Source organism: Podarcis vaucheri (assembly GCF_965113315.1).
Source record: "Podarcis vaucheri genome assembly, chromosome: 7".
Classification (NCBI taxonomy): domain Eukaryota; kingdom Metazoa; phylum Chordata; class Lepidosauria; order Squamata; family Lacertidae; genus Podarcis; species Podarcis vaucheri.
The window spans coordinates 17,145,351-17,162,083 of NC_138765.1; the positions used below are offsets into that span (position 1 = coordinate 17,145,351).

The 16,733-nt window shown below is 45.1% G+C and overlaps 1 protein-coding gene across 4 annotated transcripts in view; it reads left to right on the forward strand.

Moving 5' to 3' along the window:
* Window positions 1-16,733, forward strand: part of PHLDB3 (pleckstrin homology like domain family B member 3) — a 39,562-nt gene that overhangs the window by 13,877 nt on the left and 8,952 nt on the right. For 2 of the 4 annotated variants that reach the window (XM_082233101.1, XM_082233102.1), the window contains exons 3-11: window positions 1,193-1,333; window positions 1,741-1,881; window positions 4,384-4,512; window positions 5,251-5,406; window positions 6,215-6,325; window positions 7,223-7,309; window positions 9,354-9,452; window positions 11,242-11,335; window positions 12,520-12,688. In XM_082233101.1, coding sequence (XP_082089227.1) covers window positions 1,193-1,333; window positions 1,741-1,881; window positions 4,384-4,512; window positions 5,251-5,406; window positions 6,215-6,325; window positions 7,223-7,309; window positions 9,354-9,452; window positions 11,242-11,335; window positions 12,520-12,688 — 1,127 coding nt within the window. The remainder of the gene's footprint in view (window positions 1-1,192; window positions 1,334-1,740; window positions 1,882-4,383; window positions 4,513-5,250; window positions 5,407-6,214; window positions 6,326-7,222; window positions 7,310-9,353; window positions 9,453-11,241; window positions 11,336-12,519; window positions 12,689-16,733) is intronic. The other 2 variants (XM_082233103.1, XM_082233104.1) reach the window with 2 other exon arrangements.

The window sequence follows — 16,733 nt, forward strand, 5'->3', positions numbered from 1 at the left end:
GCGGCCTTTGGGAACCAAAACATTCGAGTCTCAAGGTGTTCGAGAACCAAGGTACGGCTGTATGTAGTCACTGGAAGGATTCCCAAGACAGAAGTTTTGGTTTTCAGGTGCGCTTAGGTCTTCATAGCTCTTAGTTAAGTACCAATTGGACAAAGGGGTAAAGGATGGGAGCAGGGCTGGGAGGAAGAGTTCAGAAAGAACAAAATCTCTCCTCTCCCGAAGGGACTAGTGTTAATCTCTTGCCTTCCAAGCTGAAATTTTCAGTTTCAGTTTTGCAACCCTGGTAGGGAAACTCAGCCACACCTTTTGACACAGTTATTGGGACACACCGTAGCTCAGTGCTGGAGCACCTCATTTGAACAAAGATGATCACTCTTTTGATTTGCACCTGGTACCTCCAGTGAAAAGGAAGTCCATGGTTAGACGCAGCAGCAGTGCTTTGAATACCAGTTGCTGGGAAACACAGGAAGGGAAAGATGCTGTTGTGCTCAGATCCCGATTGCAGGCTTCCCAACTTCTTCTTAAGTTCTTTATTTATTTCATATTCTTTACTGAAAAATAAAAAAGTACAAACTTACAAGTGCTCAAAGAAAAAGAAAACACAAAAAGAAGAAACAAGAAATAGTAACCATGTAGGAAACAAAACAGAACAACAACAAACAAAAGATATTAGGTACATTACAAAAAAGGGGGGGTTGTTACTGTAGTTAACCAGACCTTCATCTAATATGGCATTTATAACAAATATCATTAAATTTGTCCATGGCAAATCTCTGTTTGTACACAACTTGCTCCTGTGCAGCAAGTTTGTACATATCTTCAATCCAATCATTAAAGGGAGCTGCATTTTAATTTATTCCAGTTCATCAAGACCAGTCTTCTTGCCGTAGTAAGGGCACGTAGATTCCACGTGTTGCGTATATAATTCAAAAGGATATTTTTCCTCTGCAATTTTAAGATTGCTCCATACAGTCATGTTGATTGGCTCTATTACCTCCTGCCAGACTTTTTTCAAAGTAGGACATTGTACAAATGTATGTTTTAGCTGACACATCTTCAGCAGCTAGATATAGGCTCTTCTTAAGCTCTTACGGCAAGGGGTTCAGAACCACCCACAGGGTTTTGTTTGTGTGAGCGCAGCCTGCACGTGCACACGCAAACCCTGATTTATATATCATGTTTCCCTTCCCAGTACGAGAGTCCCCAAACAGGAAGAATTGGCTGCAGCACGAAGGAGAAGCAGCTGCGGCCAACTCATGCTGTGAGCAAGATCTCGGCTCTTGAGAATCGGATCAAGGAGCTGCACCACCGGAAGAAGGAGGTGAACATTGAGGTACGCCTCAGTCTCCTACAATCCCCTCCCTGTTTCGCGAGGAAAGGGGTGTCTGATGGGTGACAATTGGCACCTGTAAAACCGGTATGGTGGAGGCGCCACACCCAGGCAGGTGGGGAAATGCTTGAGGCACGTCACAGATACATAGAGAGCAGGACCTGCTGGTTCTACAGAACGGGGCATCCCTCGCCGCACGGTGTTTAGTTCCCAAGGTGCTCTCAGGAGCGTTCTCTAATGGTCAGATCAGATCAGGGGAGCCTGGAAGTTAGAACTTCCCCTGCATTCCTCGATTGCTCTTATCCCATGATTCCGCTTGCCCGTCTGCCCCCTGGTGGTTGTGTAGAGGTTGGCCGGCCGCCAGTCAGGATGTTTGGGCACCTCGCCTCTGACATGGCCCCCTTCCCCAGCAGATGGACCTAGAAGGAGCATTGCTGCAAGGAGAACTGAAGGAGGAGAGGCAGGAGCTGAGAAGGGAAGAGGAGCGGCTGCTGGAGCTGCAGAAGCGCCTCGTGGAGACAGAGCGCAGGTGCCACGCCGAAAGAGAGAAGGTGAGGCCCTCCTCTCTTAAGTCTTTCTCTCGTCAGCCTCCAGGGGCCTCTTCAGGCTGGCGGGTGTGTTTTGCAACACGCTTTCATTTATTCAGAGCTGCTCCTTGGATGCATCTGCATGATTGCTGTCCGGAAGGATGGAAGTGCAACAAAAGTGGGGCAAAAATCAGCCAGGACATAGGGTTGCAGAGTTGGAAGGGACCCCAAGGGTCATCTAGCCCAACCTGCCCCATGCAATGCAGGAAGATTTGTTATGTGATTTTAGTAGAAAGTTGCAGGATATGCACCGATTGGAAGCGAAACAGTGTGACCTCCCTGAAACTTTTGCGAGTGTAAACAGCATTGAAAGTCAGATCATGTGTGGTTGCCCAGATAGCATCATCCTGACCTGATGATGAATGGCACAGGTAGGATGGGTAGAATCACACCCTTTCTCTGCCAGCTCTGTTTTCCCTGCTTGGTAACTCTTCCAGTTGGATGAATCTTCCCTCCTGTGTGATGGTGTGAAGGTCCATCAGGACTGTGGGAAGGTAAGGGAAGTTTTGCATTCTTCATCTCCCTGCAACCCCCCTTCTGCTGCTCAGTTGATTGGTGAACAGGTGAAAAAAGGTGGTGCAGGATGGACTGCAGAAAAAAAATTAATCTGTATCTGGAGCCTCCTGTCCTTCTTACTGCTCTGCTGATCAGTGGGAGGATATGTTGTGAGTCATGTAAGATCAAGCAGTGGTCCAGAAGCAGCCTGGGCAGCAGACCAATTGCACACCTCTGACCAGAGAATGTGCAAAATGTAGTTGGCATATGCACATTCCCCAAGGGCAGTTGGCGAGTATGTCTGTTGATGGGAAATGTACATTACTGCCTCTTCTTGGAAAGATTATATACACATTCCCCATGAGGCCTGGTGAATGTGCACAATGGCCAGTTGCTATGCACATTAACCTCTCAGTGCACATTCCCTTTAAAACACACACACACACACACACACACACACACACACACGTTATGGATATATATACCTTCCACTCAAGGTAACAGTTTATACGTCTGATGAAGTGCACTGTCGTCCAGGAAAGCTTATGCCATAATAAATTTGTTGGCCTTTAAAGTGCCACGAGGCTCTTTGTATTTTGAGATTGAAACTGAAATTCAAAGGCTTTCTCATCATCTCTTTTGTTATTCTCCACTTTGGCCTTTTAGTGTTATATAATAAAGCAAAGCTTAAGGAGACAGAAAAGCAGTGTTTGGCCAAACGAAAACAAAACCCCACCACACCTACACACAGAATGGAGGAAGGACTGTAGCCCATTGGTAGAACATTTGCCTTACATGCACAAGGTCCCGGGTTCAATTCCTGGCATCTCCAGGTAGGGCTGGCAAAACTCCTGCCTGAAAGCCTAGAGAGCCACTGCCGATCAATACAATACAATACAAGACAATACTGGGCTAGAAAAACCAGTGTAAGGCAGCTGTCTATATTCCTACTTATGTTTTTTCTTGTCCTAGACTCAGAGAATTTAAAGTAGGAAGGGAACCCAGGGGTCATCTGCAATGCAGATGCCACCCCCATTGTCTCCCTGCTTGTCTTAGGTCTCTCAGCTTTTTGTGTGTGTGGTAGGGGGGAGAAATGGCAAATGGTTGCGTCCTGCCCTGAGATCATTTATGATGACAGGTGCAATAGATATTTTCTTCCTATATAAATAAAAACATAATGCTGTCATCAAGTAGCCCACATCACAGGACTTCTGCATAACAACAACAAGCTGTCGCCAGGAATATATATGCGTAAAAAGCTGTCCTTCCGAAATCTTCAAAAGTACCTGTAATTAAATAGTGCAAGGAACTTAACGGGTAGCTGAGACACAGGAGGGCGCTAAATCTTCACCTTGATGTCCAAAGTCTGCTCCTAGCAGAGCACAACACCTTGGTGATGGGCTGGGAGGTCAAAGTGCCTGAAACAGTGAGGAATAACAGCACAACAAGAAGGAAGAGAACACAGGGAAGGAGGAAAATGTCGATTACTTAGCAACTAGATATATCTTTCCATTCCCCAGTGGGAGAAGAGGAAGGGCCATAGCTCAGCGGTAAAGCATCTGCTTTGTATGCAGAAGGTCTCAGGTTCGAATTCCAGCATCTTCAGGTAGGACTGGGAGGACACCTGGAAAACCACTGCTGGGTGGTGTCACCAATGTGATGGACCAATGTGTCTGACTTAGCACAAGGCAGTTTCCAAACTTCCCATGCTGGCAAAAGTGATGGGTAGACTGAATCCAGGTGACCCTACCCTGAACTGCACTCCTGCCTGCACTCTGAAGTGTTGCAGCCTGGACTTCGCCTTTATTTCATCAGTGAGAACTTGGCCTCCCAAGCGGCACTTATCGCAGCGCCGATCACAGTTGGGAAAGGAACGCCTAATCTGTTAACTTGCTAGGTGGAGCAAAAGCGGCTGGATATTTGCTGCCCATGGAGATGTAGTAATGCTCTCCCTGCCCTCTTTTTCGGCAGGAGAAGGTGCGGCTGCAAAGAGAGCGTCACAAGGTAGAGGAGCTGCAGCGGCAGCACGCTGAATCACAGATCCACCTGGACAACCAGCCTGAATCCATGCGGGAACGGATGCAGAAGCAGCTTCAGGAGGTGAGTGTGCAGCAAGGAGCTGCCAGAAGCAGGTCTGGTATGGCGGCGTGCGAAAAGCAGGTCAGATCATGTGATTTCTCTCTTTGGTTGCTACCACTTCAGATTGCAAGTGGGGCAGATGGTGCGATTTGAAGGCATGCATCAAACACTCTGCTTATAGGAAGATAGGCATCAGGGAGAGAAGGGCTGTAGCCTAGACTTTTAAGGAAGGGCAGTGGTTCACTGGCAGAACACATGCGTGCAAAAGATCACGGGTTCAGCCCCCGGTGTCTCCAGGTACAGTTGGGAGACACCTCCTGCCTTGGGGAGCTGCTGCCAGTCAGTGTGGGTCGTGCTGAGCTTGATGCATAAGGCAGCAGCTCCTTGTGTTTGCATGTTTCTAATAGGGTTCTCTGTGCCATGTGCATTTAAAAATGTGGTTTCTCCCAACCTACGATCTCAAGTGGTGAAATCTAGGACAGGCTCCCCTAATTAGGGGGCTTTGAATTGCTATCAGCCCCCAATACCACAGCTGGGTTGGGTGGGAGTTGTGGTCCAAAACATCTGGAAGGCACCAGGAGGTTGGGGAAGGGTGGACTCCACAATGCAGGCCTAAAAAAATCCAAGCCAGGAAGAAACTTCTACTGGCTTGCAAATTGTGGGAATCTGGCAGGTAGCATAAGTTCCCTGACCACTGGGTCCTTCTGGCAATAAGCGATGGGACCCAGAAGTCTATCTTGACTCTGGTTCTCTATCCAGACCTCTGAGATGCTAGATGGAGCCCTGAGATGCTATGAAGATCTGGAGTTCCAGCAATTGGAGCGGGAAAGCCGGTTGGAAGAGGAGAAGGAGGCCATCTGCCAGGCTCTGGCCCAAGAAATCACTCAGCTGCAGAACAGCATCAACCAAAGGAAGGTAAGTGGCAGTCCTGATGACCCATAAATACAGTTCCAGGGTTTGTCTCACTCTGTAGTAGCCTTCTCTGACCTGGGGCCCTGACAGTGCTGTAGTGTTTTTCTTTTCAGGATGAGGAGGGACATTCCTATCCTGCCATTTTCATGTGCGCAGCATTTATTTCTTACACATTTATTCTTTAAAAAGTAGCATGGGTGGTTTTTTGTGTGCTCCAGGCTGCTTTGCCAAGGCAACGACAAACGGATCTGGTACTTCTGTTTTCCTTTTGTTTTCTTTTGACTGCACACTTAAATCTGGTCCAATGAGTAGATCAACCAACTGAAATTTTAGTTGCTCAATTGATGCAGGAGTCACCTTTGAACTAGTGGTGCCAACTTTTAATCAGAGTGATCAAGACTTAGAGGCTCTTAAGTATATTTTTGAAGGGTGTTATTTGTCTTTCTTTTCCTGCTGTGATATGTATAAAATAAAGGATGAAAAAGAAGATGGCCCTTCCTTTCAATAAAGGAGCATTGTTAAACTGTAGGTGGGCACGCAATTCACCTGTCCACCATTTGTTTTCTAAAAAAGATCCATGTTTAGCTTGGGGTATTCTGCACACGTGATAGTTAAATCTGTGAAAAAGCAGATGAGTCATCAGCTAAGCGTTATTTAATTAGTCAATAACCTTGGGGTTGTGTTTTTGCTTCTACTGCACCTGACCACGACACAAGAGGGGCTCCCTGTGTATAATTATCCTAGGTGCAATAGAGCTCTGTGTTGGCCTGAAGTCTGAGGATTCTAACCAGGTTCTCTCCCCCGTATCCAGAGGACGGTGCAGAGGCTGGAAGGGCAGGCCCGTTTGACACAGGAGCAAATGGTGGGCGAGAGCCAGCGATTTGCGCAAGAGAAAGGCGAGGCCGTCAGGAATCTCAACGCAGTAAGGAATTCCCAGGAATCTTGGTGCAGCAAGGAATTTCTGGCTGAAAGCCAGGAAAACACCCAGGATCCCAGGTTCCCTGTTCTCCCACACCAGTCCACTTCTCATGCCCAACGATAACAACTAATGCAAAGTCTTGCTTTCAGTTCCCTGCCACTAAGCTTCTTACTGGGCATGCAAACCAGAGGTTTTGGCTCCTAGGCTTCAGTGGTGGCTGGTTCCCATTGGGACTCAGTGGGGCAGAAGACAAGGAAACCCAACAGCAGGTGGCGCTAGACCCAATGGCAATGGAAGAGACCAGGGGTTTTATTGTGAGGAGGGAGGGCACTAAATACACCGTGAAGCTATTCTCATACCTTCCAACACGTCAAGGTGAAAAACCAGGGTGTGTGTCTATGTGAAGTCACGTTACGTGCATGAGATTGGGTCCCTGAAAGACACAGTTTTTCCAGGGCTGTCCTCCTGCATATTTTGGGGTGCTGAGTGAGATCACGGCCCCCCAAAAGCGTTGCAAGATTATGGCACCCAAAACAAGTGCTGTGTTCTCACACAAAATTTTGGGGGTATTCCAGTTTTACTGGGACAGTTGAAGAGTACCTATTCTTTGTGGGTGAACAGACAGTAGGAAGACGTGGGGTGGTGGGAGGAGGGGAAATGAATGCGGCACCAGATCCGTTTATGGGTCAAGCTGACCTGAAGCAACATTTGCAACTGGACTTTGCCTGTCTACAAAACTGACTTGTTGTCGAAACAAAATAAAAAAATTCCATCCAGTAGCACCTTAGAGACCAACTAAGTTTGTTATTGTATGAGCTTTTGTGTGCATGCACACTTCTTCAAATACACTGAAACAGAAGTCACCAGACCCTTATATATGACTTGTCGTTCTCGGTGTAGGAGAAAAATCGCCTAATGGACATGGACCCGGAGTATTCGGAGGATGGGGGAGAGGACTCCTCTGAAAGTAAGCAGGGTGTCACTCAGGTAAGCCTTTTCAGGTGCTCCCTTTTGTCTCTCCATCCACCAGTGTCCATCCAAGACCAAATCCGCTTCCAGATGGCCTGCTTATTGAGTTGTCATCCTGATTTGTGTGCATAAAGTTTTGTGGGGAGGTTATAGGGTTTCTTGAGCATTTGTTCTGATTTATTTTACAGGGATGTTTTGCAACATTACCTTGAGCAAATGTTATTCTGGTGCATTTCTTCATCATTTTCCTTACTGTAAAAAGTCCAGTTGTTTTTGGAAAAGGGTTTGTTTTACAAGAGCTCCAGATCTATTTTAATAGTGCGACTGGTGATGGGATCCCACCTGCAAATTAGTGACAGTATGAGAGTGACCCAAGTTTCCCATCAACCAGGATTGTGTGTGTGTTTTTGTTGCTGCTGTATAACAGGCAGAAATTCAACATTCCTCCAGCCTAGCGATCTCACATTTTAAAACATTGCCATTGAAGTATTTGCATAGCTGTTTTAATTCCTGCTTTAATCTGTGCATTGTGTTAATGTATTTCTTTTAATTGATCTGATCTTACGTTTTTATTATTGCTGTGTTTTAGATTGCATAATAATAATAATAATAATAATAATAATAATAATAACAACAACAATTTATTATTTATACCCCGCCCATCTGGCTGGGCCTCCCCAGCCACTCTGGGCGGCTTCCAAAAGAATATTAAAATACTATAATACATCAAACATTAAAAGATTCGTGAAACAGGGCTGCCTTCAGATGTCTTCTAAAAGCCTGGTAGTTGTTGCTCTCTTTAAACTACTCCGGGATGAATATTATTATTTATTCAAAGTTACTTATTTATTCATTATCTATCTGTGCACCTGACATTCTCAAAGAAGCCCAGGGCTGCAAGTAACCATGCAGTAAAACAATGCAGCGTAAAATAGAATAGAATAAAATAGAATAAAATAAAATGTATTTAAAACAATCTGAAAACATTTTGAAAGGAGTGGCGTATAAATAACTTGAATAAATGAATGGTGCAAATCTAAGGGAGGCTGTGCCTGTTGAATTTCTGCCTGTTGCATGCAACAGAGAAACCAGGGCAAGAGAGAAGGTGCCACTCCTAGTTAGCCCCTTTAGTGCTTGAACCAAACACAAGTGTCATGGAGAGGGGGGCAGCCTTCTGAAATTTAAGACTTGGTGAGCTCCAGCATGCTCATTTTTTTTAGTACTCCCCAAAATGCCATCCTTATATTCTTATTCCCTGTTCAATCTGGACTCACCATTTCCATGTGCTGATCTGATTTTCTGCAGAAATGGTAAATCCCTGTTAAACAGGAATACACAATGGAGTCTGTTGTGTGGGCACCAAGCAAAACCTATATTCAAGGGCTAGAGGTGACCCAGAAACTACAACTAATCCAGAATGTGGCAGCTAGACTGGTGACTGGGAGTGGCTGCCGAGACCAGATAACACCAGTCCTGAAAGACCTACATTGGCTCCCAGTACGTTTCTGAGCACAATTCAAAGTGTTGGTGCTGACCTTTAAAGCCCTAAACGGCCTCACCCAGTATACCTGAAGGAGCGTCTCCATTGTCCATCCCGGACACTGAGGAGGTCCAGCGCTGAGGGTCTTCTGGTGGTTCCCTCCCTGCGAGAAGTGAGGTTACAGGGAACCAGGCAGAGGGCCTTCTGGGTAGTGGCGCCCGCCCTGTGGAATGCCCTCCCATCAGATGTCAAAGAGATAAACAACTACCTGACTTTTAGAAGACATCTGAAGGCAGCCCTGTTTAGGGAAGTTTAACCAGGTTAAATTTGTGCGAGTCAACTCAGCCTCTCCAACCTTGCAGGGGAGGAGGGCAGGGGAAGCATGTAAGCTACTGTGTATGCTGCCAGACCACATGTGAAAAGCTTGCTGGGACTGTGCTGAAAAATCTCACACCTTTTTGATTGGTTCTGGTGATAAAAGCAACAGAGGATTGATTTAGTATTTCAGGGGTGTGATTTTTTTTGGGGGGGGGAGAGAAACACCACTTCCATCCTTTTATCTGCGCCTGTCTCTCCCTGCAGCTCACTTTCACCCAAAAGACGGACCGGAAGGTCATTGTGTTGGGTTCCGACCAATCAGACTCCTCCTCCTGTGTCTTCTCCGTCCGCAGTTCTGTCAAGGTCTGTCTTGTCCTGTTGGTCTGTGTTGATTTTCAGTGTCTTATCTTCCTTTTATATGTACAGACATGATTCTGCAGCTGTGCTTCCCCCACCCCACCCAACCTAGCGCCCTCTGGATGTTAGCAGACTACAACTCCCAAACATTCCATAGGGCACCAGGTTATGTGAGATGTTTGCTATAGGTCCTTTGGATCTGCATTGTCTTTGATGGGAGAGGCTGGGGCATCTGCATCCTTTCAGGGTGGTGTGGGAGCATGGACCAGCAGTGGAGGCAGCAGATATCAGATGGTTTAACTGCTGCAGTGGAGGGTGGTCTGTTAGGGCAAATGGGACACATTCAGCAACATCAGCCTGCCCTCATCCAGTCCTCACATGCCTGCCTTCTGACTCTGGCTGTGGTTCCGCTTCCTGTTGGCCTCCTGCCCTACCAGTTCCAATGGGCACCAGCCACCACTGCAAGGTAGATTCTGGAACAAAGATGGCATAAGAACACAAGTAGAACCTGCTGGATCAGGCTGGATCCAGCCCAGCTTCCTGTTCTTGCAGTGGAACAAAACCTGCAAACAGGAACCGAGCACAAAAGCACTCTCCCCTCCTGTGGTTTCCAGCTGCTGATGTTCAGAAACATTACTGTCTCCTACTGTGGGGGTAGTGCATAGTGATCGTGGCTAGTAGACATGGCAGTGACTCATGGGGCAAAAGGACAGAGACTTAGGAATATGAGATTGCCCTTTGCTAGGGGAATATTGGGGCTGAGCCTTACAAAGCAGGAGGAGGTGAACCAGGAGCCATGAGATCACAGTCAGTCAGTCACGACCAAAGAGCAAGTCGCAGCCAGAGGGCGAACCAGAGTCAGGTGCGAGGAGCAAGCTAGGATCAACAAATAACCCATAATTCAGGAGTATGCTATTGCTCAGGCCCTGAGGAGCTCTTGTTGCGAGTCTCAGCCGGCACAGGAAACTCTCTCCCTGGCCAGAGGAATCCAGTGGCCAATCAGGGTAGGTGGAGTCAAAACCTGAAGGCATCTTCACTGCAAAGCTGTCCCCTGGGGTTTTAATGGATCATTCTATGGGGGTACTTCACACACTAAGTTCCAGCACCTCTCTCTGGCAAGGAATCATTAACCAAACAAGGAGAAAAATAGAAACAAGGGGTTCTTTTCAAAGCAGTGATTTTTGAAGGCCCTGCCTTGGGGAAACAATTTGTAAACATTGGTTTAGCTGCTGTGGAAGCCCCTGCACACTGTAAAGGATTTGGAGCAAGGGCACCCAGTGGGGTAGGAGAGCTGAAAATAATGCCAATATATTTCCCATCTGGCACCCAATGTGTCCCCTTGGTTTCAGGTAGTATGTGGGCAGCCTTCTAGCAGCTGTGGTGGCTCATTTACCAGAAGTGATGTCTTTAGCATTAACTCTGGAAGTGTATACTCGATTCTGACCAAACCAAGCCTCCTGATGTATATTTTGCTCCAAATCCTTGCATTGAAGGAACAAGTGAAGTTAGATGCCACTTGTGAGGTTCTAGATAGCCAGCGTGGCTAATAGACCCTTCTTCCATGTTGTTGAGTCATTCCCTCTATTTTTGGTGCTCAAGAGGTAAGTGCTGTTGCTTACGTGTGATGGATTTTACTGGATGTAATTCTCATAAAGTTGCCTAAGAAATTACTAGACAGACAGACAGACGAACAAACAAACAAACAAGCGAAAACCTGGCTCTTTTCAAAGCATGAGGGGAGAAGTGGAGTGCGAGCTTTGACCCTAATTCTTACCTTCCTGCTTTCTCTGTCCAGGGATCAATTGGATTGCAGAGGACCGCAAGTCTCCCCCGTAGGAGAGGAGAACGCCTCACGGCCAGGACTGCACAGCGCCCCCTCTCCATGCATGGTATGGATTATTATTATTAATTACCTACCCTCCACCCTAAGGTTCTAGGGTGGGTTACAACAATCAAAGAAGGAGGTGGTCTTTCAGGTATTTGGGGCCTAAGTCAATTACAGCTTTAAACATGAATATGAAATGAGCTAGCAACCAGTTATTTGGAGTGGGCAGAAAGCATGAGACAAGGAAAAGGGGAAAATTCAAGGAATACTATTTTTGGAGGTGGGTGGGTAAGGTTCATATACATGACATTTTGCTTGCAGAGGTTGTTGTTATCACTTTAGCACAAAAACTGACTTCTATCCAGTGAAACGAAAAGTACAACACCCATTCCAGTAAACAGTGAATGCTATTCACCTTACCCATTGATGCGAAAAGCCCCTTTCGCCTCCAAAAAGTATGAGCCAGTGGTAAACCCATCTCTGCAATCTCTAAGACAGCTTTCCCCAACCTGGTGCCCTCTAGGCATTTTAGAATACAACTCCCATCAGCCCCAGCCAGCATGACCCTTGGCAGGGATGATGGGAATTGTAGTCCAAAACAACCTAAAGCCACAATTTTTCCAGGGGGAGGCAACTCTTAGCCTTTCGTCAGCCATTCTTTCGCTGATGGCATGGTTTGAACTTCATGGTGGCTGGCAAAAAAACAGACAAACCACAACTAAGCAGTGAACCAAGAGGTTTGAAATAAGATGTTTTACAGGAACTCGGTCTCTTTGATCTAAATGGTGCGGCAGGAAAACAAATGGACCTGTTATTTGTTTAGTACATTTATACTCCACTGTTCCTCCAAGCAGCTCAATGTGGTGTGTGCATGGTTCTCCCCTCTCATTTTAACCTCACAACAACCCTGTGAGGTAGGTCAGGTTGAGAGATAGTGACTGGTCCAAGGCTCTCCAGGGAGCATCCTGGCTGGGTGGGGATTTGAACCCTATGTTGTTGCCAATTATATCCAAAATTAGGATTTCCAGAGGGGGAGGGGTTGGGGGGGTTATTGGGCCATAGCTCAGAGAGAGAGAGCATCCACCCTGCATGCAGAATTTCCCAGGTTCAAGTCGTTGCCAATCAGTGTACTGAGCTAGAGGACCAACGGTCCGTTTCACTGTCTTCTGATGAGGACCATGTGCCCTGTGTCTTTTGGGAGATGCTGAAGCAATCACTTTCCTTGGATTTCCCCCTCTCTCCCTCCAGGTGCTCTGGATCCCAGCATGCTGGCAGCACAGCTCTCAGGTGGGGGCAACAGGCCCTACCTAGGTAGCCCAAACCTGCAATATTCACGACTCAACAACCCCCTCTACCAGCTGCTGGCCGGCCAAGGAGCTGTGGGGCAGCTAGGAGGGTCCAGCCAAGGAGCCTATAGGTGAGCACATCCGTTTTTTCTTAATCTCAGCCTGTCCCAACAAACACCTCCCCAGTTGACAGCTGCATTTTCCTTGGCATGCCGGCCTTCTCCACTCGGTAGGCGCCATTCCATTAGTACATTAAACCATGGGAGTCCACATGAGGCAGTGATGGCCCCAGACTTAGATGGCTTTAAAAGAGGATTGAATAAATTTGTGGAGAATGTCAGCGGCTATGTTCTTTTTTAAAAATATTTTTTATTAAATTTTCTGTTTTACAATTTAGAATATTCATTTAAACAACCTTAAAATATCAATTACTTCCTTTCTTCTTTTTCTATGGTTCATTTTGCATAACATAAATCCCTGCATATTTTACATAAACCTAACCTTTCAGTATTCCATTATTACATCCATATTTAAACTGTAGAATTTATCTTAATGCTGCCAACATTTTCTTTTCTTTTTTTAAATATATTTATTAAGTTTTCACAAAGTATAAAATACACACAAACAAACACAAAAATAAACAAACAAGTATAATTTCAAAACCTTATTTTCTTAAAACTTACTTCACCGACCTCCTCATACCTCCCCTTTCTGCATTCCAGTTTCAAATTTAATTCAGCAAATCCTCACCCTTAATTATATCTAGTTGTATTCTTTTCTTTTCTTTTAACTTAATCTTTACAGCTGTAATCCATTTACTTTCTATAATCATAACATTTTAACACTCATTAATTTTACAGTATTTCTTAAGATAGATTTTAAATTTCTTCCAATCTTCTTCCGCCGTCTCTTTCCTCTGGTCTCGGATTCTGCCAGTCATTTCAGCCAGTCCCATGTAGTCTATCACCTTCATCTGCCATTCTTCCAGAGTGGGTAGATCTTGTGTCTTCCAATACTTTGCTATGAGTATTCTTGCTGCTGTTGTAGCATACATAAAAAATGTTCTATCTTTCTTTGACACCAATTGGCCAACAATGCCCAAGAGAAAGGCCTCTGGTTACTTAGAGAAGGTACATTTAAGTACCTTTTTCATTTCATTATATATCATTTCCCAGAAGTCCTTAATCTTTGGGCACGTCCACCAAAGGTGAAAGAAAGTACCTTCAGTTTCTTTACATTTCCAACATTTATTATCAGACAAGTGGTTTATTTTTGCAAGCTTGACTGGGGTCATGTACCACCTATAAATCATTTTCATAATATTTTCCTTTAAGGCATTACATGCCGTGAATTTCATACCGGTGGTCCACAACTGTTCCCAGTCAGCAAACATAATGTTATGACCAATATCTTGTGCCCACTTTATCATAGCTGATTTCACTGTTTCATCTTGTGTATTCCATTTCAACAGCAAGTTATACATTCTTGACAAGTTCTTAGTATTGGGCTCTAACAGTTCTTTCTCTAATTTGGATTTTTCCACCTGGAAGCCAATTTTCACCACTTCTTTCTGAAGATCTTCTTCGTTGTCTCTCAAAAACTTGTCTTTATCGTTCACTGTTTTTATTCTTATTTTCCTTCCTTTGTACTTGAAGGATAGACCTTGAGGGAATTCCCACCTGAAAGGTATTTTATTCCTTCTCAGTAGGTCCACCAGATCTTTATAATTGGATCTTACGTCCAAAATATTCTTCAGAATATCTTTGAAGATCTCCACAAAGGAATTTTCAATTTCCAAGGTTCTTTGATAACGCAGGTTCAATATTTTATCTCTTTCTTCTTTTGATCTTAAGGTTATCAAACAGTCCCTTGGCTTCTTTCTGTTTTGTCTTATGCCAAGTCTAAAAGCAGCCACTATCTTAAATTCTTCCTTCTCTAACTCCTGTTGCCAAAAGTCCGAAAATTCTTTTGTAAGAAAGTCCACCAAGTTGTCCTTCTCACTTTCAGGAACCGCTCTAATCCTCAAGTTTCTCTCTTTTCTTTGCAATTCAAGCATAGACAAAGCCAACTCGTGGTCTTCTAATTTTTTATAGACTGGTGGTATCTTTTCCTGAGTAGCAGTTGCAATATCCTTAGCTTCCTCTGCAATCTTTCGAGTTGTGGCCGATTCTTCTAAAAGACTTTCAATAGACTGTGTGTTTGAATTTACCTTCTTGCCCAGTTCATTGATGCTTTTCGTGTTCAAATCAAGTTTTGCTGAAATCTCAGCCACTTGTTTACTAGTTTCCGCACCTTGTTTAATTGTTTCAGCCCCCTGTTTTGTCAAAAATTCCAAGGATTCATTTATTTTGCAAAGAGCTTGTGCCACTGCGTCAGATGACATAGCTTTTGATTTAGTCTGCCCAGCTGCAGCTGTTACTGTGCCTGAAACCGAAGCCCTTCGCTGGTGTGAAGTGTCCATCTTGTAATGTTTACCGGATCTAGTAGTTCTATCATCTGCCATAACACTCTCACACTCAGCCAAGGTCGTTCCCACACCTGTAGATTGTTTTTAAGTGGAAGTTTCCAGTGGCTTAGCTATTAAGGTCCAATTTGCTACTGTTACAACAAAATCCTCTAGGGGGAGAAATCTCCAAAATTTTAGCAACAAGATGTCTCTTTTAAAAATCCCCAATGCCTCAAAGAAGGCTACTGTAGCAATTCCCAAAGTTATTCCAAAGTTATAACAGTCCAGTAATTCTGTATCTTTCACAGAGTTGAATTAAGTATCAGTTCAAAAAGATTTCCTTTAACAAAGTGACAGCTCTCTATTTGGCTTCCCTGTCAAGGCAGTCCGTTCCCAGGGTTTAAGACAGCAGATAAATTTTTCAAAGTTCCTTCTCATGCAGGTTTATAAAATACACATTCCTCCCCCTCTGCTCCTGCATGCCAGAGGGGGGTTTCAGTTCTAATGTTCAAATTACTCGTTTCAAAATTTATCCTTCTCAAGTTACAGCTTTGTACTCTCTTTGCTTTTGATCTTTCTGCAGTCCAGAAAGGCAGACTTCCTTTTTTATGCCTTTCCCGTTTCCGGCCAAATTGCTTTAATATTTGCTCCGAATCCAAACAAATCTTTAATCCTACTCACGGGTAGATACTTTGAGTCCAAATTTCAGGAAAGAATCAGCGCTCTCTGACAATGGCGATGCGGCTTCGCTCCACGGACTTGGGTAACGACTCTCAGCACCGCGCCACACACCCGCTGCCATTCCGGAGCCTTTAAAAAGGCTCCTTCTCGGTTTTGGGGGGCGCAAAGGTGCCCGCCGAGTCTCCTGCTCACAGGCTTCCGCGCCTGTGATTTTTGAGGGTCCCCGCTTCGCCGTAGCGGCCAGACCCGAACCTGTGGAGCAGACTCCCTCCGGAGCTCAGAGGGAAATCCGCCATTAATCGACGGCGCTGACTGGAAGTCCTGCTGCCAACATTTTCAAGTGTATACAATTCCCCCCCCCCAATATATTCAATAAGCATTTTCCAATCTTCTTTAAACGTACATTCTTTTTGTTCTCTTATTCTATTTATTAGGTCTGCAAGCTGTGCATATTCCATCAGTTTAAGTTGCCATTCTTCTTTAGTTGGGACCTCGCTCGTTTTCCACTTGGGGGCTGACAAAATATGGGCTGCAGTGGTGGCATACATAAACAACTTTTTTGGACACCTGGGAAATTCCATCTGAATTATCCCCAATGCAAAGGACACTGGGGTTGTTGTTGTTTTTTTTGGAAAAGTGCTTTTCAACATTTTTTTTCAATTAATTATGAATTATTTCCCAATCCTCTTTTACCCTTTTACAGGTCCAACACATATGAAAGAACGTACCCTTAACCTCATTGCATCTCCAACACTTAATCTGATTCAGTCTTACACATCTTAGCAAGTCTACTTGGCTTGATCAGTTAATATGTTCTTCCCTCCATCCTTTGAGGCAGTATGCCTCTAATACCAATTGTTGAGAATCGCAGGAGGGGAAAGAGCTGTCACACTCATGTCCTGCTTCTGGGTTTCTCCTTTGGTTGCTCACTGTGAGGACAGAATGCTGGATTAGACGGTCCTTTGACCAGATCCAGCAGGACTCATGAGATCTCCCACTTTCCCTCCTGTGGAAGAGAGAGAGGTGGAGAGAGGCGCTGTGTTTCTTGA